General features: G+C 48.2%; 1 protein-coding gene across 4 annotated transcripts in view; it reads right to left on the reverse strand.

The window, feature by feature from the left end:
- Window positions 1-931: 931 nt before the first annotated feature.
- The window catches only part of LOC118788799 (nck-associated protein 1-like), a 39950-nt gene continuing 21051 nt past the window's right edge, over window positions 932-19830 (reverse strand). For all 4 annotated transcript variants that reach the window (XM_036544898.1, XM_036544896.1, XM_036544895.1 and 1 more), the window contains 20 exons: window positions 19633-19739; window positions 19263-19395; window positions 18729-18810; window positions 17993-18051; window positions 15221-15366; window positions 14549-14681; window positions 12152-12271; window positions 11614-11753; window positions 10794-10925; window positions 9641-9859; window positions 8911-9041; window positions 8659-8756; window positions 7458-7551; window positions 7024-7106; window positions 6704-6784; window positions 6335-6428; window positions 4921-5037; window positions 4634-4743; window positions 3176-3265; window positions 932-1323 (listed from right to left, as the gene is read on the reverse strand). In XM_036544898.1, the coding sequence (XP_036400791.1) occupies window positions 1207-1323; window positions 3176-3265; window positions 4634-4743; window positions 4921-5037; window positions 6335-6428; window positions 6704-6784; window positions 7024-7106; window positions 7458-7551; window positions 8659-8756; window positions 8911-9041; window positions 9641-9859; window positions 10794-10925; window positions 11614-11753; window positions 12152-12271; window positions 14549-14681; window positions 15221-15366; window positions 17993-18051; window positions 18729-18810; window positions 19263-19395; window positions 19633-19739 (2286 nt within the window). In that variant the 3' untranslated portion in view covers window positions 932-1206. The remainder of the gene's footprint in view (window positions 1324-3175; window positions 3266-4633; window positions 4744-4920; window positions 5038-6334; window positions 6429-6703; window positions 6785-7023; window positions 7107-7457; window positions 7552-8658; window positions 8757-8910; window positions 9042-9640; window positions 9860-10793; window positions 10926-11613; window positions 11754-12151; window positions 12272-14548; window positions 14682-15220; window positions 15367-17992; window positions 18052-18728; window positions 18811-19262; window positions 19396-19632; window positions 19740-19830) is intronic.

The following is a 19830-nucleotide window of genomic DNA, read 5'->3' on the forward strand; positions in this document are numbered from 1 at the left end:
AATTTTTACATTATCCATTTATACAGCTACAGGTATTTACTGAGGTAATAGTGGGTGAAGTACCTTTCCCAAGGGTACAGTAGCTGTGCCCCAGCAGGGAATCAAACCAGCAACCTTACGGTTACGAGCCCCGCTCCTAACCACTATGCTACACTGCCGCCTACATACCACATTTATGTGGTACATAAATGCATGTACCACATACATTGTGGTAATTCAAAATCTTTCAGAAGTGCAGTATATAACTATAATATTTTGATTGCTTGCTTGATGTATTTGTTCTTTCATATTTCACTGGGGATGACTCATGCGATACATGCGAATCAACAAGTAAAAGAGGGTCAAATGACAAAAGCCCCATTCAGATCTGCACAGACACGATGCAGACATAACTAATGTTTATTCATGTTATGGAAGATACACTGGAATTTCCAAAAATTGAAAACATACAAAAAGTGGTTAAGGGAGAACAATTTATAAACATTCAATAAATATGTAAGAATGTTTATCATACCATACGCACAGGTACAATGGAAGTGTTAATGCCGACACGGCATCATGGCGGTTAGTTTAAAAAAATTAGACTATGCTTTGTACAAACAACGCCTTCTGTTGTCTATATTATTATGTAGTTACCAACAACTCTCCTCAGTTCCAAACCAAATGAGATGCTATAAGTGTCAATAATTTGGCAAATATTTAAGAAAACAAAAAAAAAAAGTGTAAAAAAATGCAAGTCCACAGAAAAAAATGCACGTAACTCTCACGGATGAAATCTAGAACAACATTCTAAAAAGAATCACTGAGTATCATCGAAGCATTGGTCAATAAACGAGCAAAATACTCTGGATGATTGTAGATACTTAAAACTCACCCCGCCCCCTACCCCCCCACCCCTTCCTTAGTGTTTCTGTTTATTTTTCATGTCATTTTGTCTTTCAGTTCTGAAACACAGATGCTCTTCAAAAAATTTAATTTAGTAGTGTCACTAGCTCTCATCAACCAAGCTTATAGGTTACTGTAAGTGTTATAGGAAACAACTCATCTTTAAAACAATTTTTTGAAGAAAAAAAAAAAAAGGTCTGATCCCACAAAAAAGTCATCGCTCTTTTCTTAAGACTATCATGTAAAACAAGCCCATGGTGGTCTGTGTCACCAAGACCCACGTTTTCATCTATGCACATCCTGGCCCCAGGTGAGTGTCTTCTATGCTGAAGCGGTGACGCTCTGCTTGTAGACAGCATGATAGGCGTTTCTCAGCAGGACGTAGGGGAAGCAAGACTCCAGAAGGTCCATGGTAAGGAAGGGGGATTCTTGCACAATCTGGAACAGAAACATGGCAAGAGAAGCCAAGAGCTTATCGTGACTCACTGAGAGAACACAGGCCCATGATTCAGATCAGCATCTTGCTGCTCATCTTTTTTCTCTTGTGTTTCTATGGTTTCAGTGGGCTTGTGTTCCAACGGGGTGTTTAACTACTTATTTCAACTTAACCGGATCCATTCTGCCTCCATTTCTAGTTCAGAAAGTGTTGGTTGGTCATTAATGAGCTGGAGAATATGCCAGACTGTAACCCTGCAGGGCGGAGGCTGAGTAGCCTGAGTAGGTTTGGTTTACTCTCTAAAAATTTGCACTTGGATAGGACTGTAGGTCTAACCAACAGTTAGACTCAGTTGAACAGTTATGCCTCAACAGTAAGAACATTACTGCTAAGGCTGAATAAACCATAGATTCTTAATATCAAGATTCCTAAAGGACCAGGCAGACAGCACAGGGTGCGTCTCACTCAAAATTCTGTCTCTGCCATTACTGAAGCTACAAGCGTTCTGATTTTCTGGCTCGTTACGGACATTCTTTAAGAGGCGTGATCTCAAACAGAATATCCACAGGAATTGCACAGGAATGCAGACAGCGTCAGAACCTCCTAGTTCTAGGATGGAAGGAACGGTGAAGTTGAATATCTGGTCATAACAGAACTTCTGTGACTAAAACTGCCCAAATAGACAATAAGTGCTGTACAAGCAGATCACGCGCTGCTGTAACTTCATTATCTGTGGTATGGCACAGCAGTAAAAAACAGCATTGTGCTTTAGAGCTGATAAATGGAAGAATATATTACTAGTAGACTACTTGTAATTTGATTCCATTGCACTAATATAGGTTGCATGTATGCCTGTGAGAAACTTAATTTGATATGGCACATTTCCTTCATAATATTACTCCATGTCTGTTTGTGGGTGTGTGTGTGTTTTGTTTTGGATTTTGCCTTCTGATTGGGCCTCCACAGCGTGGTCCTTTTCGAAGTGCTGCTGTGGTCAGACTGCAAACACACGGCTACTTTGGGTGGGACACGTAAGAAGTTGTGCTCTGACACAGGAGCCTTCCCATCTGGTGAATACTCAAATGTCCAGTGCAATACCAGCAAAATCCTGTTCATTTGCAATGGACAGATCACAGAGACACAGATGTGCAGCCCCTTTCCCCAACTCAAGTTGTTTGCATGTACTATTTGTGTAAAGAACTATTTTTTATCTTTAACAATGAAAATGTTTTTTTATGAGATGAAAACCCTTTGCATTCTATAGCAATTGACTGTAATGACTGTGGGCCTTTATGACCTCAATACATACGAGGTAATAACACGAACCATCTAGCCTGTATCAGGTAGAAAGTCCTTTCCTAAATGGCTGACAGCTGAAAGGCATGTGACTTAAGACTACTTGATCTACAAGCAATCCATCAACATATAAAAGCGGGGTATTAATAAGGATGTGGGACATCTCACTACAGCACCAATTTTCAGACTGCCCACCATGCCCTTTCGAAGTAAGTTTTTGCATCTTTACTTTGCAGTGGAGGAATGAATCAATACGTATGGTACAGCTTAAGCTGATGCCAAAGCATTGCAACATTTAAAAGGAATGTTTTCTTGTTTCTTAAAGCAGCCTCAAGGCTTTCACTGCTGAGACTTAATGAACTGCCATTTTCTCCCTCTGTCATATCAGAATTGTTTTGACACTGTGACTCCGTAATGGGTTTGACTGTGGAATATTAAGCAACAAGATACATATGCAAAAACAATGAGTAACAACGGGCTTCCGACGAGGGGGATGTTTTTTTGGAAGGACCTCCTCTGGCCCCCTGGCTGTGCTCTCCCCTGGGGCGACTGACTCACCATGTCGAGGAGCAAGTACACAGATTCCCTGTTCCGCGTTGTCGTTTTGTCCGTCTCCTGGCCGATCTTCAGCAGGCTGGACGAGGCGAGCTGTAACACAGGACACAGCAGCAGCGGGGGTTTACGGGGAGAAAGGACGTTTGCGTTCTGCACGGTGCACTGCGTTTGGTGAGAGGCAAACGATCCCCCGCGTCAGTCACTCTCCTTCCTCCCCTGAACAGCTCTAACTTCGTCTGCGAGGATAACGGTCCCGCTGGCGAAAACTGCGGTCACAGAACATTCGATACGCGTGATGTCAAGGACATGTTGTCTTAAACCGTGCGCGCCGCTCGTGCCAAGTCGCTTGCGCAACCCGGACGCGCCCGACTGGCTGCTGCAGCACAGCACCTCCAGCGTTAGCTCAGAAAGCAGAGACCCGCTTCTCCACAGTCAAACAGCCTGCCCTGCGACATGTAGCAAGACGGATATCATGCACACCACATAAATAAACTCAGTGTTAAATCTCTTTCTTTCCCAGAGCTTACAAATATCATATCACATTTATATACAGCAACAGTTGTTACATTTTAACATGGAGTGATGGCAATTAAAGATGCTGCCTGCTGAAATAACACCTTCACTCTCAGAGCACGGGGTGGCAAGTTAGCAACTGACTGCTTACGCTTGCACGGATGACTGTGAGCGATTAAGCCTTACATTGCATTCCATTATTGTCATTCAGCAGACGGTCTTATCGAGAGCAACTTACCTTGGTTTTTGATTTTTTTTTTTTTTTTTACATGTTATCCATTTATACAGCTGGATATTTAGTGGGATACAGTATTTCAGGGTTAGGTACCTTACCCAAGGGTACAGCAGCAGTGCCCCAGTAGGGAATTGAACCAGCAACCTTTCGGTTATGAGCCCTACCACTTACCACTATGCTCCACTGCTGCCTCTAAGCACATTTTTTGGAACATAACTAAATACTTTAAGCCATGGTGTAAGTATATGGCATTTAAGGGGTAAAAACAGAAATAATATTTCAGCAAGCATGCAGGAATACATTTTGAGAGGCTCCAAACCCTTTCAGTGTAGGAACTATAAACTAGAGCGGAGTTAAAATGATCCCACTGAAAGAGAGAAATTCTCTGCCAGGAGAATGCCTTTCAGACACAATGAATGATTTCCAATCACGGCCTGTTGTGGAAAATTAATGTTAAACTATTCGGGTTAAGAAAACACGCATAACTAAATCATTCATTACCCCCCCCCCCCCCCCCAAAAAAAAAAAAAACTGTAATGGAGCTGTTATAAGCAGTTCCATGAAAAGCTCAGTGTGTGTAAAATGCTTCAGAACAAAAAACTCCCAGCACAGCGAACGATTAAACAAACATCTGAAGCAACTGCTTCTGCTGTAAGTGCTACAAATGAACAGTTTATAGTAAATTGCATCTCGTTTTCGAGAGCCGCGCTTACCGCCAGGAATTCTTTCAGACGGTCCTCAATGCTGCCCTTGTGAATGGTGAACAGGGCTGCTGCTATCTGGTTTATAGCCTTTGCCAGACAATGAATGTTGTTGCAATGCCCTTAAAAGAGATCAGAGTGTTAGTACAAACACTGTCATTAACCATAATGCACTGCCCACCAAGATGGACCATTTGATTTAGCGGACACCCGCGAACTGAACAGTTTCCCAGAAAGGACTCTGTGGGCTGAGGTTTGGTCGCCTTTGCCTCGGCGCTGAAAGGTCGAGCAGCGGTTACCTTCAATCGCAGGGCTGTACTGTGACATGACGTTGCTGGCCAAGGTCGGCAGGGAAACCGCCACAAACACCATGAGCAGGCAGGCGATCTTGTACTCCTCCTCAGGACTGATGTTCTCTGGTTACGAGTGCAAAGGAGGCTGATGAGTGATTGCATTACAGCGGATAATAATACAGTCAAACACACCCTAAGCCTGGTTTAAAAAGGAATAAAGTGAGAGAAAAAAGTACACCAGGGCGCTGCTTGCTCTCCCTTGTCCACCGTTACTGATGTAACACTGAGACTAGTATAAAGAGCCAAGACAAAGAGTGGTACGGCATGGTAATTAACTGTAATGACTCAATAGGACCAATCTGGGTATGTAACATGACATGAGGTTTGCTTTCAACAGCTGGTGCCAATAATAAAAACGTCTGCTGACACCAGAGACTTGGCCCCGAATCCCAAATGCTCCAAGAGGCACTGGGGGAGCTGGGGGGTGTCTGTATTCCACCTCTCATCTGCTCCCCAGCCAGCACTCACAGCCTAGGGACACTGTGCATTACGAGGTTCCTCCTCACTTTCAAAGCTTCACTGCGGCTGAAAGCGAGTGACCTGACGATGACCAAAGAGCAGGGAGGACTCTGTGCCAGCGGTACGTCCGACACGATCCCGTTACAGCCGCCTTTCCTTCACATTCCGCCCTTCCTGTTGCCTACACATTTCTTTTAAGAAGCGGGTCTGGGACATGGAGAGCAGACTGGGGAACAGGTTGAAAAACAAGAGGAAATCAGAAAATGGAATGTGCTCACAGCACTTATCCAGTAAGCCTGCATACCGACAAGATAACACACAGGTCTGTGCGTTACCAAAAAGCCCTGCGAAGCGGATTCCTCCGTAGCTTAAACACAGATAGCGATGAGACGCACCTTAATTGTACAGTAACTCACGACAAAGCGTGCTGCCCCCATCTTGATCCTCCCGTTCACCGTTCCTGCATTTCATTGTCTTTGATTTGTCTGCGCTTCGGCACACTCTCTGCTATTATCATTTAATTACTTTAAACTTGTTTTAAACCGTGAGTCATCCTCCCGCAGAACTGCCAGATTGGCAGATGGGTACACTGCATCGGATATCGAACATGTGAGAGCACTTAACGTTTCAGCACCGTGACCGAACATCTCATATTTGTTGTTCTGTGGTCTCTTAACAAAACAGATGTAATTGCGTGAGGTGCGCAGCACAAAGTTCATTTCCAGTAAATCATTTGGCAGACCCCATCACGTAAAAGACGAAGTCCACCCTTTAAGAGGCCGACTGCGGCAGAAATATGTTTTCTTCCTACCGCTGCTTTTCTCAAAGAGCCACATGTCGGGAAACGTGTGTCGATTTCATGATATTTTCTTTCATGTGTTCGTTGGAGTGTTGTCCTCACCTGACTTCTGTGAGGAGAGAGCCACCACCAGGGCGGGGTCGATCTCGCAGGGCAGTCCCGCAGCTGAGGAGAGCTCGTACACATTCATCGCCACCTGGGAGGAAGGAGCCAGTCAGTTCTCGCCCAGAGAAATGATCAGGTCAGCTAAGCACTAATCAGTTTTCACCCTGAGTGTAGTCAGGTCAGGTAAGAGCCAGTCTGTCCCCAAACATAATCAGGCCATTTGTGAGCCAATCAGTCTTCACCCCAAGCATGACACTCTCGCCTAAGAGCCAATCAATTCTAGAGAGCCAAGGTCAGGTCAAGTAAGCGTCCTGCCAGTGTTCTAAACCAACGTCCCGAACTCCCAGCTGTCCTCAGGCTCCCTACCTTCATGTCAGTTTCTCTGGGAATGTGGTCCTTGAAATCTTCCACGGAGCTCACCAGGAAGGGAATGTGACAGGAGAGCACCTGAGGAGGGGTGGAAGTCATGCATCAGAACAGCTCTGGAGCAATTATACAGCCATTGTTCACCTCAATCACCATGCCTTCCATGCATCTGGGATGGTTACATTGCTGGCTGGCTATTCAACGTGCTGCATTCCAGATGCAGCTGACACACACAGTTGATGTTCAGGACAATAGTGTGCCATTGCTAATATCAGTGAAACATGGGGCACAGACAGAAGGACTAAAAAGACCAAACTCACGTCTCTGAGAGCCTCCTGGGCCAGCGATCGGAATGACAGAATGACCCCGATGATTGTCATCCGTTTCAGCACGCTGTCGACTGCTGCAAGACCACCGCAAATAAAAAAAAAGTCAGCCTCGCAGCGAACACACGCGGTCAAAAACACCGACCACAAATATGTGCTTAAATCTCGCCGAACAATATTAAAACATTATCTGAGCCACATGTTAACAAAGGGCCGTCAGCCCGCAATGCAACCGCCGAGCAGAAATAATGACCGAATAACTAAGAGCAAAAGGGAGGAAGGCCACCATGACGGGGCATAAAACTGAACAGACGCGGATATCAAAGGAGGCAATGTTACTGCTCTATAAAGGCAGTCTGTGGCTGGTTTGGGTCCTGGCAGAGCAGCTGCCTGGGTTCTGGTTCTGCCGGGCCCAGAGGAGCACCCACACGTGAGCTTCTTGAAGAGCGCCGCCATCTGCTCGGGCTTGTCGAAGCTGGTCCTCATTTGGGTCAGAACCTCCACATTCTCCACCACCAGTTTCTGCAGAGGGAGGAGGGAGGAAGTGGTCACGGACGGGACCAGACCCCCTCAGGAAACAGGAAGCAGCGGCGAGGCAGACCACATGCTCCCACTGCTCCAGGGGCTCTCAGCCATTCACGCGTCTAAATCTTCAACTGTCAATTGCCTTGTATGTATGTATAAAGGAATGTATGTATGTATGTATGTATGTATGTATGCATGCAGCGAGAGAGGAAGAGAGAGTGGGAGAAATATATACACAGGCAGACAGACAGAAAAATAAACAGACAGATAGATAGATATAAAAAACTATATTATTAGACTTAGGTTGATACAGACAGACAGACAGACAGAAACTATATTACTGGACCTATTTGATAGACAGACAGGCAAACAGACACTTTATGTACCTCCTTTTTACTGACAGAGTACTATTTGCACTTTTAGAAGGCAGCTTATTGTTGGCTTACACATGCTAAAAACCGTGATGTTTGAACGTATAACAACTTCGATCAGATATGAAATGTATTTTCTTATCCAAACTGCTTTCAGATGGGGATGGAAAGGTTTGCATGTTAGAGTGTAATAAATTCTTGCCAAAGCTGCTTTCACACGCTTAAGCTGGCCCCTGGGATTTAACCACCAACTGCAATCAAGAATGCAATGCGAAATATGTTCATAATTCTTTTACCATTTTTCAAATTAGGTTTCAGCTATTGAAACCTCCGTTTATGCATAAATGACATTTCTGAGAAGAAAAAAAGCAATAAGCCTAATACTATTTTCAGTTTTGAAGAGCAAAATTCCATCACTGAAAAATTCTGACTTGGTATGAGTAAAGTATTGTTTAAACATGTGAGAGTTCAAGTTGTGCTTTGATCAGATTCATGAACAAAAGCACTCTGTATTTCTTCCCTGTCATTCTACTAAAAACCAGATATGGATATTTACTGAGGGAATTTCAGTTAAGCACCTTGTCCAAGGGCATAACCACAGCAACCCACCGGGGAACCGAACTGGCAACCTTTGCTTATAAGCCCTGCTCCTTCCCACTGCACCACACTGCCCCACACCACACTGCTGACCCTGTGCCAGCAAGGCTTCTTCTGCCCACCCCCTTGACCTCACCTTGAGCTCAGCCACCTGGGAGGAGATGTGCCACATGAGGCTCTCGCTGAGGAACTTCATGCCGTAGGGTCCCAGGAGCTCGGAGAGCGACCTCATCTCTGCGGGGAGACAAGCGCAGTGATGTCACTGGTGACACCTTTTCAGGGTCACTGGCAGACTCAGAACACCAGTGGCGGGGGGGGGGGGGGGGGTGATTTGGGAGTAACTAAGGAGCAGAAGCAGATGATTGGTGGCCATATCCTGCCGTCTCACCTGAAATGTCAGAGTACTCCTCGGCGTTGAAGGTGAGCTCGTTTTCCGTGGGGAGATTGACGAAGGCTTTCATGGCGGGAAAATACGCAATGTGGCCATTACTCACCTGCCTCAGCAGGGTCTCCAGATACCTGTGGGGTGGGGAGGGAGAGGGAGAGAGAGGGAGAGGAAGAGAGAGAGTGGGGGAGAAAGAGGGGATTGTCCATTTACACATCAATGTGACCATCCACTTACACCGAATCAACATTTCTAATGACAGGTCAATGTCACGGGTTTGAGTCAGGCACCAGAGAGAGAAAGAGGGAGAGAGAGAGGAAGGGAGAGAGACTTTGAGATGTTAAAACCCTTTATTTCAATGCTTGCATCAACAAAACTGCTGTGAAAAGATTTTGTAGAACACATATTCCAGTTTTATCAGAGATCTGATCATTGATATCATGAGTGTAACACAGGCAGTGTTGCCCTGCTGCTGTGATTCTGAGAGCGGGAGAGAGATAAAGAAGGAGAGAGATAGACAAAAAAAGAAAGAGGGAGAGAGAGCAATAAAGAAGGAGAGAGATAGAGAAAAAAAGAAAGAGAGAGAGAGAGCGATAGGAAGAGAAAAGAGAGAGAGAGAGGTTGGAAGAGAAAAACAGAAAAAGAGACAGAAAGACAAAGAAAGAGAGAGAGAGACCATGAGGGAGACGCACTGAGTCAGCGCCTCAGTGTCAGAGCAGAGTGCAGCACGCACCAGTTGGTGTAGAGGCTGGTGATGGTGGGCTCCCCGTGGCTGTCCAGGTGCTGGGTCTGCTGGAGCAGCACGTTGTTGAAGACCCTGGTGATGTCGATCTGCACGTAGTTCTCGATGGACTGCAGCACGGTCATGTAGGCGCGCACGCTGGTCAGCAGCTCCGACGGCTTGGCGATCTCCTGCGTGGCCTGGTTGTACATGGTCATCCCCACGATGGACCTGAGGGGAAACCGAAAACAAAAACCTGTCAATCACACAGAGGCCAGGGGCAGTGGGAGGGGAGGGCGACGGGCGGGGCGGAGCAGAAATTACTGCTGCGTTCGCACTTTCCCCTCCGGCAGGTGGCCCGGCCGCGGCATACGGCGGCTGGACCGGTGCTACGGCTGTGGCTACATTATGACCTTGGCACGCCGAGAGCCGAAACGGTTCTCACACTCTGCTCGGCCGCTGCGCCGTTTACAAACAGCGAGACGTGCGTATCCCTCCAAACGCCGGCCGCCCCCTCCGGGGCCTGTAAAAGGGCCGATCCCCCGCTGATCTGGAGGAGCAGAGCGAGGCCCGACCAGTTAATGGCGCTAATAGGCCCCCATCGCAGTGGAACAGGGCAGGTTTTCGGGGGGTTCTCAGCCAGAGATGGGGGAGCTGGCCAAGGTACCCACGTCACAGCCTTGAACCCCACAGTGGAAAATCCCTGTGGCTCCTCACTCCGTGTTTATTTAGTTGGAGAGGCCTGGTTCTGGAGCCCGATCAAAACTCACCGCGGCCCAAAAGCCCGCTCCGCTGTTCCAATAAATCACTCGAATCAAACCCTTAACTAAGAGGGCATTTTTTTTGCTTTTCGGCTCACTGACGGATTGAACGGCCTCACGGGAAGAATTAGACAATAATTTCCCTTGGCAGCAAACACGAAAATACATCCACGTTGAAAGCTATCATCAAGCAGTCACTTTCAGCAGGGCAGGTAAAATTTACAATAAGCATAACTGAAGGGAACAGCAACACAATGCGGAATAAAATGAGGAATCTGTGCTGAATTTCCAATGGTCCTGAGTCTGGGGGCTGGATCAGGGTCTGTGACTGCCTTCACTGCCAGACCCTGCTGTGTTTGAATAAATGAGGCACCCTGGTTGTGATGCAGGCCGGACTAACTCACTTGGTGAAGCGGATCTCCAGGTGGGACGTGAGATACTCTCGGGGGGTGAAGGTGTGCTCCCAGACCACCATGTTGGGCACGTAGTTGATGGAGAAGCACAGCTCTGAGAGCGCCGTGTGCAGCTTGTCCAGGCTGGGAAAAAACACGGCAGACACAGGCGGCGTTAGACACTCGTTATCCTGGGGAAGTCGGTCGAGCCAGTGGGGTGGCAGTGTAGCATAGCGGTAAGGAGCAAGGCTTGTAACCGAAAGGTTGGAGGTTCTATTCCCTGCTGGGGCACTGCTGTTGTACCCTTGGGCAAAGCACTTAACCCAGAGCTGCCTCAGTAAATATCCAGCTGTATAAATGGGTAACATGTAACGGCTGTAGGCTATGTAAGTTGTTCTGGATAACACCGCCTGCTGAATGACAATAATGTAATGTAACGCTTAAGTGCGCAGTGACCTGTGCAAACGTAAGCAATTGGTTGCTAACCTGCTCCCATGCTCTGAGAATGAAGGTGTTATTTTAGATGGAAACATCTTTAATGTTAATGTAATGTAAATGAAGGACAGTCATCATTGTCTTTGTCTTTTTGCTCCCGTCCCTTTTGAGCATCCACACTGGCTGCTGGTCCCTGTGGTAACCCACGTGGTATTCGTGTACCCCTGTACGAGAGGGGTGGGGGACATCATGGGACCGGGGACGTGGTTTTTAACAGTGCCGGGTCAGTCAGTGAGACTGGGCCACGTTATTCAGCACTGGGCGTAACCTGACCCGTGGGGGGAACCCGATCTGCCCCCGTGACCCCCCGCATGTAAGAGGAGCCGACGGCACTTACTTGGTAACCAGAAGCCTGTTCTTCCTCATGCTCTCCACCCCCGGCTTCTCCCTCTCCGGCTCGCCCTTCTTCCCTGTCTGCTTTTTCGACTTCTTGTTCACCGCCTGGCTGATGGTCTTGGCGCAGTGCTTGGGCAGCAGCTGTGTCACACAGAAACAGGAAAACGTTTTTTTATCTCAATTTTTTTTTAAACGCCCGTGAACCGGCGAGCAGGAGGGGTTACACGGTGCAGCAGGAGGGGTCGTTGCGGAGGGGAGCCGTCTGTGGTCTCTGCATGAGCGTGGCAGCATTGAGAAACCGCCGTAAAACCGCTGCAATCCCGGAGGCCGTCTCGGCTGAAAAGCTCCTGCGAAGCACAGCGCTACCCTGCCGCTCGTGAGCCCTGACCTCCTCTTCATGTGCTTTCCCCGAAATCATATTAATTGCGTTCTGGCGGGAGTTCAGGGAACGACACCCCAGGAGAACACGCGCGCCCCACATCCCCCGCCCCACCCCACCGACCCTCGGCGGGCCGGTCTCTGTGGCGACGACCCCTCACCTGGTCGCTCAGGGTGCACTGCTCGGTGCAGATGTCCGTGATGAGGTTGCGCGCCTGCTTGGCCATTTCGTCCAGGAACATGTTGCACAAGGACAGGCTGCGGTCTCCGATGTGGTGCCTCTGAAAGGGGGGGGGGGGTCGGCAGGGAGGGAAACGGGACAGGACAACGGGGGTTACTACCACACAACGTCAGGGTGGCACGGCGACCTCAGGAAAGGAAGCCCGTGTGTCACTTCCTGTAGACTGAAAGGGAGATGAGGTCAGCAGGGGGCCGTCGTAACCGTTACCGCTTTCCTCATACAACCCCGATGACAGATTATGTCAAAGCGTGTTGGTTGTTGTTAAACCAATAAAGATTTTATCCAAAAAAGAAGGGCCCCTGAGTGTTGCTGAACTTCACGGAGAGCTGCAGACTCCTCACACAGCCAAGCAGCCAAACGAGCCTTCATGTCACGCACAGCCCTTCAGCTAAATTACTCTCCTGCCCTCAAACAGACGCTGACATTGTTCTGGAACGCAGGTGGGGGGGAAGAACGCAATTTACAGGTGTTTCGGGGGAAAAAGACCTTTCACCTCATCTTGAGCTGCTGGAAAATCAAACAGACACAACACACTATCTGATGTAACAGATGAACGAAGGTGGCCAATTACTCTGTCATGCAACCTTCTTTCAAAGACAATCATTTGCACATGGCTGATTGACCTATAATTGAGGGCACTCAGACGCACTGGATTTCAGTTACAGTATAGACAAGGCAATTGCATGAAAACCTCACTTTTTTTCTGTGAACCTGGGTATGAAAAAAAGGCACATCTACGGTGATTTAACCTGGACGCGAGCGAGACCTTTGCTGTGACTGCACAATCTTTTACCGTTACTATAAACTGTGCTGAAGGAATTTTTCTGTGCAGGTCAGAAATGGAAATGCTCCTGGAAACTATTTGAGCTTTTCCAACATAAACACGGTCTGCAGCTGTCTAAAGCTTGCGTGGAGTGGACTTAGGGAGAACATTATTTCAGAGACATGCTGAGAGAGGGAGTTTCATGTTTGAATAAGGGAAATCCAAGCCTTCTATGGCTCAATAAATCTCTTTTATTCCTCTAAGTGTTTTCAGATCAGTTTTTTTTTTTGGAAAAAGTTCTCCTTTTACTACTCGCTAACCCAGATAAGATCCCTCATTGTACCAATCCTGCTGGCAGCGTTGGCCAACCAATTAGAAACATCAACAGATGTTATTTACCGGGCTACATAGACATTGGAGAGCAGCGTGTTTTGCAGGAACAAACACTCGGCGAGCGTGGCCGGCGTGCCTCGGCTCGCGGGGAAACAAGAAGCCGTTGTGCGTGGCGCGTGTTTTGGGTTTCCGTACCCCTGACGAGAGTGGCGGTGGCTGCCCCCGGGTGTACCGTTCAATTACGCGTTTAATAAATCACGCTTTTCAGCTTTTCCGTTTCGGAGCGGGCGCCCCCGCTACATGGACCACTTCCTGCCGGAGGGGTGCTGCTGCTGTACCCCTGAGAGAGCCACTTAAGCTGAGCTGCTTCACTCCATATCCGGCTGCGGAAAGGGCTCATATGTAAAAATGTAAGATATGTTTACCGCCCCGGGTAAGGGCGTCTACTGTGCATACATGCAATGCACTGCAAAAGAAATGTCCTGGCCAGGCAATCGAATACAATGGCAGTAAAATGGCGGTGTAGCACAGCAGTAACAAGCAGTGCTCGTAACTTAGAGGTTGCTGGTTCAATTCCCTGTTGGGGCACTGCTGTAGCCTTGGGCAAGGTACGTAACCCATAAACGCCTCAGTAAATGTTCAGCTGTATAAACGGATAACATGTAATAACTGTAATCTATGTAAGTGGCTCTGGATACGAGTGGTAAATGACAATACTGTAATGTAAGGTAATGTGAAACTGAAAGGAAAGGTTGAACGTGAGACGACCTGGTGAGTTAAACACTGAATGAGGCCTCGGGCCTGTGTGTGTCTCTGACCTCTTCGGGGCACAGCTCGTGGATGCAGCTCACAGTGTGTGTGTGTGTGTGTGTGTGTGTGAGAGTGTGCGGGTGTGTGTGAGGCAGAGGCTGAATGTCTTACCTACTCGGGACAGTGCTCGTGGGTGCAGCTCATGGTGTGTGTGTGTGTGTGTGTGTGTGTGTGTGTGTGTGTGTGTGTGCGTGCGTGCGTGCGTGCGCGTGTGCGTGTGTGTGTGTGTGTGTGCGTGTGTGTGTGTGTGTGTGTGTGCGTGTGTGTGGAGCAGGGTGAAGCACAGGCTGCATCTCTTACCTCCTCGGGACAGAGCTCGTGGGTGCAGCTCATGGTGTGTGTGTGTGTGTGTGTGCGCGTGCGCGTGGGCGTGTGTGTGGAGCAGGGTGAAGCACAGGCTGCATCTCTTACCTCCTCAGGACAGAGCTCGTGGGTGCAGCTCATGAAGTGGGTGCAGAGCAGGGGGAAGGAGATGGAGTATCGGGACTGGGAGGGCAGCTCCAGGCACTGCTGGAACATCTTCTCAAACGCCCGGCTGTAAAAGCTATCAGAGCAAAAAAGACACAGAGAGGGAGAACTGGCACAGCCAGGCCCTGCATCTGGTGGACTCATATCTAACGGGCTCTGAACTGGCTGTCCTTCCCTGACCTGGTGCGAAGGCAGCGGGACAGAGGAAAAAAAAAAACAAAAAAAGCTAGCGAGACCATGTTCCTTCCTGATTGCTGTCTTTCTTACTGACTCTGCAATAAATATAAGTTTGAGTTCCTGAAAAACACGGATGAGATGCTGGAAGCTTCAGAATAACGACGTGCCAGCGATGTATGCAGACTGAACACCTGCATCTTACAGACTAATCATGGCTTTTACCATTTCTAAAGCCGTGCTGGAAGGAGCATTCCCAATGCACAGCGGTTTGATCCTGTCCAGGTTTTACTAAAGGCCGGCGAGTACTAAGTGAGACAGGGAGCTTCCACTTTACGAACCTGGAACGGCTCAAACTAATATGCACTTGGAGAGCCATTTCCATCCACTGTAAAGTGTAGCTGCATTTGCATGTGAGGGAAAATGGGGTCTGTCTCTTACCAGAATATGGAGAGATCTGAGGTTTCCACCAGCATTTCCACCAGGGAGTCGACCATTTTGGTGTGAAAAATGATAGTGTTCATCATCTTGCCCAGCTCCTTGTGGTCTGCGATTCCCAGAGAGGCCTTGGACACGCTGGTGTAGGCCTGTTTGGAAGGAACACAGGCTGTCACGCTCTCAGCTCAAACCAGGCCTCACTCATTAGCACACGCCTTATGCTTTGTCTTTCTCTTTCAAGCCAGAAGACTTCAGCTGAATTTTTCATTAGACCAATTTCCATTTCAAAAAATCCCAAGAAAAACAAATAATTGAATAAATAAAAGCAAAAATCGGTTTGAAATTTGACCCAGGATGAGTGAAAAAAAATGTAGTTTGTTGCTTTAACATGTCATTAGCATCTGGGGGGGGTTCTGGGTAAACATTCGTGTTAACTTGATACGGTTGATGACAGTGACCGAGCGATGACGGCCGACCGGACTGCGCGCCCTCTGAAGTGCAGTGTGCGAGATAAAAAAAAAACACGGGCCTGAGAAACGGATTCTCTGGAGTTTCAGTGGGCTGCGCTGCTTTGATGCCGGGATAATCTAAGTGCGTCAGCGCCGTGGTTTTATCTGTGGAGGCCCGGACGCGGTCCCGCCAGCGAAATGCTGAAGCTGTCTCTTTTCACAAGTAAAGCGTGCTTTTGGAAGGCCCGAGTGACAACATGAAAATGCTGTTCAAATGCCGTTATAAAACTGTTCATACACTGTTCAAACGCTGTTCAAATGCAGTTCAGCCGCCGCTCAAACGGAGTTCAAACACTGTTCAAATGCAGTTCAAACACTGCTTAAATGCCTCAAAACGCTACTTTCCCTTCTTAATTTTTTGCCAGCTGAAAGTCCACTCTGTGCCAAGGTAGTAAGACATGACGACATGTAGCAGGTGCTGAACTCAAAACGGGTTTAAAAAAATAAAACAAATAAACACACAATGTTTCATGGATCTTAAATCAGGTGTATAAATATACCACAAAGTATGTAAAAGGAACTTGGAAAAACCTAAACCGTGCCCATATTTTTAGGCTCATTTTAAAGGTCTGTCATCGGGAGCGTGACTGCCATGACTAGCCTGTGAGAAGACCATAGAAGGAGAGCACCGCAAAAACAGATGTGAACTACACCTAATGAACCTGCACACTCCAGACCTCAGAGCCTTCCCATGATTCCACGGGAGTGCATCCTCGTCAGGTCAGACACCAGGGGCAGCTCAGTGTGTGGAGGGCAAGGAGCAAGGGTAGGAAGCAGGGAAGGCTGCATTTACCCTCCCCACATTTTGAGAAAAGATACTCCGCTTCTTCAAAGGCTTGCCACTATAATAACTTAAACAGCCTTCATGGCTACGGCATCCAGGCAAAACTGAAAAAAAAAACACTCTAACCCAATATATTTATTAGTATAACAGGAGAACTATTTCGGCCACAACCCCGACATACTGTGACAATGACAGTGTATGGACATTTACTTCACAAACCATTTTTAGGGACAGAGGGAAAAAAAAATGACATGGTATATATATAACTTTGAATATACACACACACACACACACACACAGATGTGTCAGCTGTTGTATTGCTGGCTTCCTTGACTGGCTCTTTGCCCTGGCAAACACAGAGCAGTCCAAACACACGGTCCGCTGCTTATGCTTTTCCGCGGAGCTGTGTTTGTGTAATGTTGTAAAGGAGCAGAGGCTGGCCGTGAAATGTGTGCCGATTTGAAAACCCCAGCCTTGAGAAAATAGTTGTTCAGTTGTGCAAAAACCGCAAAGCTAAACGGACAGCTTTTCGGAGTTAACCTTCTGGAGCGTTTCAGGGCCTCGCCCAGAGCGGAGGCCCAGACGCAATCAGCGGGACCAGGCGGCCGATGAAAAGTCATTTCGGACAGGGCCAGGATGGCTGCCTCGCCCTAAACCGATAACCGGGACGGGGGCGGGCGTTTCCGACCCGGCAGCTGAACTGAACCGGGTGGGGTGATTGTACATCAGGGTGGAGAGGGCTGAACTGCCCTGGAAAATTATACTGCATTCCTCCAAGTCTGAACAAAAGCACCACGGCATTCTCACTTACCTGGGTCTTCAGAGAACAGTATTACTCATCATTCATCTCAATGAGTCTTGGGGGGGGGGGGGAGGTGTTAACCAATCATCTAGATCACTGATTCTCCCCCCCGCTCTGCATGTTTTTCCATCTGTCCCTGCTCAACCTACCTGACTGAACTCATCAGTGGCACTTTTGATTAGCTGTGCACACCTGATTTAATCAAGAGCATGTTAGTCATTTCAATCAGGTGTGTTTGGAGCAAAGATAGATAGAAGATATGCAGGACAGGGGAGCTCCAGGAGTAGGACTGAGAAACACTGAATCAATGGCTCATTCTTCTAGCGTATGAAAATGCTTGTGTGTGCACTTTTGCCACTGTTTGCTTTAGGGTATGCAGAAAGCCAAATTCCATTTCATAAACATCCATCAAATCCAATGACAGGACTGATGCATTTCAGGCATTGCGGACGCAGAAGAGGTCTTTCCAGTAGTGTGGCCTCCGTAGCCCTGACAACGGGCGCCCGTGGAGACGGTAGCGCAGGACACCTGACGAGATGGGCGTGATGCTAAGTGTCTCCGCCTCATTACCAGCAGTGTGCTAATTACCCCTGATGAGGCACGCTGGAAGTCGATCCCTCTGCGCCCGTTTACACCAACAACCCCCCCCCCCCCCCCCCCACATCTCCCTGATGGCTTACCTGCAATCTGAACCAGTCCAGGCGCATGCCTCTGAAATCGAACACGTCCCCGTCTTCCACTGCAACAGGGCAACACACAGACACACGTCGCTCAGACAACGGGATCGCCCTCGCCACCCTCGCCACCCGCCTCCCACAACCCCCTGCTCTCTCAGAGCCAGCACATACTGGCCCTGTGGGCGGGGCCCGGTGTCGCCTTCCAGTCTGCCTGAACGAGTGGGCGGGGAGCCACAGGTGCACTCTGACCTCGTCAGGAAAAACGAACGGCAACTCCTGCTGTAATGAGACTCTGCACTGCGCCAGGGGCTTATTTCAGCTACGGCTACATTTGCATACAGACTGCTGAAGATGGAGATAAAAACTCCCTGGGTGCCTTCAAGAGCTGAAAAGCTGAAAAGCTGAAAACTCATTTCTTCAAGCTTCATCTCTAGGCTACCTTCCTGTCTATCTATCCTATCTATCCCTATTTTCTATTCAAGGAAAAAAAAAGCACTCTACCCTAGTCTAGCTCTTAACTCAGTATTTTACTGACCTCGTGTAGTACTTTTCAATAACTACTCTTAGCATTGTGATGCACTTATTTGGAAGTCGCTCTGGGAAATGACGTAATGTAATATACAATGTAATAAAAGCAACTGAAATATATCTTCCTCGGTTCCCTAATGAACTTTTGCCTGTAAATACACTAACCCGTTGCTATGCTAACTTGTGGACCAGGGGTAGCAGTGCTAGTTACCTTGCTTTACGCTGAGAGAGGTCATGGTGTTCACGAAAGATGACATGATGATGGATTCATCCTCAGGGCAGACTGACAGGTTCTAGGACAGAGGCACAGAGTTTAATGCTGTTTCAGACAGGGTGGTTGCACAGCTTAACAGCCAAAGAGGCAGCACAGGTTCACCGTTAAACACAGTTTTAAGGCAAAGTTGAACCGTTTTATACAATTTATACAGATTTATACAATGTCCAAGACAGAATTAAACCCAGGTTTAGAGGCAGAGTGCTCAACACCCCTTCCAGAGGAGAGGCCCAGCTTGGAGAGAGAAGGGTAGGGAGACTGTGGTCTTTTTTTGGTGGGTCCAATGTGAACTCAATGGAGTTTATGCTTCACTCTCGAAAACGTCTGAAACACTTGGCCTCCATCTAGTGGTGAAAGAGCAAATATGACAGCTACCCCAGCTGGGACCTGGTTCTTTTGCATCACACATACCACTAAATGAAAAGGAAAAAAAAACAGTGCAATGCAGAAAGCAATCATGCCCGGCCTCACCTGCACCAGCTCGTTGAGCACCACGGCGTCGAAGCCGGACAGGTACTGCACGTAGTACCGCTGCATGACCGGGCCGTACTTGCGCACGTGAGCCCTCAGCTCCTCCATGTAGAAGATCAGCTCCGCGATGTGCCTGAGAACAGCAACGAGTGAGGAGCAGTGGGGGGGGGGGCACCATCCCCCTCCCCACGCCCGCAACCCCCCCTCCCCACGCCCGCAATCCCCCCTCCCCACCCCCGCAACCCCCCCTCCACACGCCCTCAATCCACAGAGTTGGATTGCACAGAGAAAAGCACAGAGTGATGTGAGACAGCTGGGGGCGCCCATGCACAGACAACATTCAGGGTGTCGCGGCTGAGGCTGCTCTTACTTGTCTATGAAGTCGTCTGTGCTCTTCTTCTGAATGTTGTCGGCATGACGCAGGAGCCAAATGATCTCATCCCGGGCGAAGGACAGGGCCATGAACACAAACAGCGCCTAAAGAGAGAGGAGGATCGGTCTTGATCAGCTCAGAGCACACCCTGCTGTGATGAGCTAACCAGCACAAAGAGCTTATCATAACATTTAC

This window comes from Megalops cyprinoides, chromosome 14, assembly GCF_013368585.1.
Source record: "Megalops cyprinoides isolate fMegCyp1 chromosome 14, fMegCyp1.pri, whole genome shotgun sequence".
NCBI lineage: Eukaryota > Metazoa > Chordata > Actinopteri > Elopiformes > Megalopidae > Megalops > Megalops cyprinoides.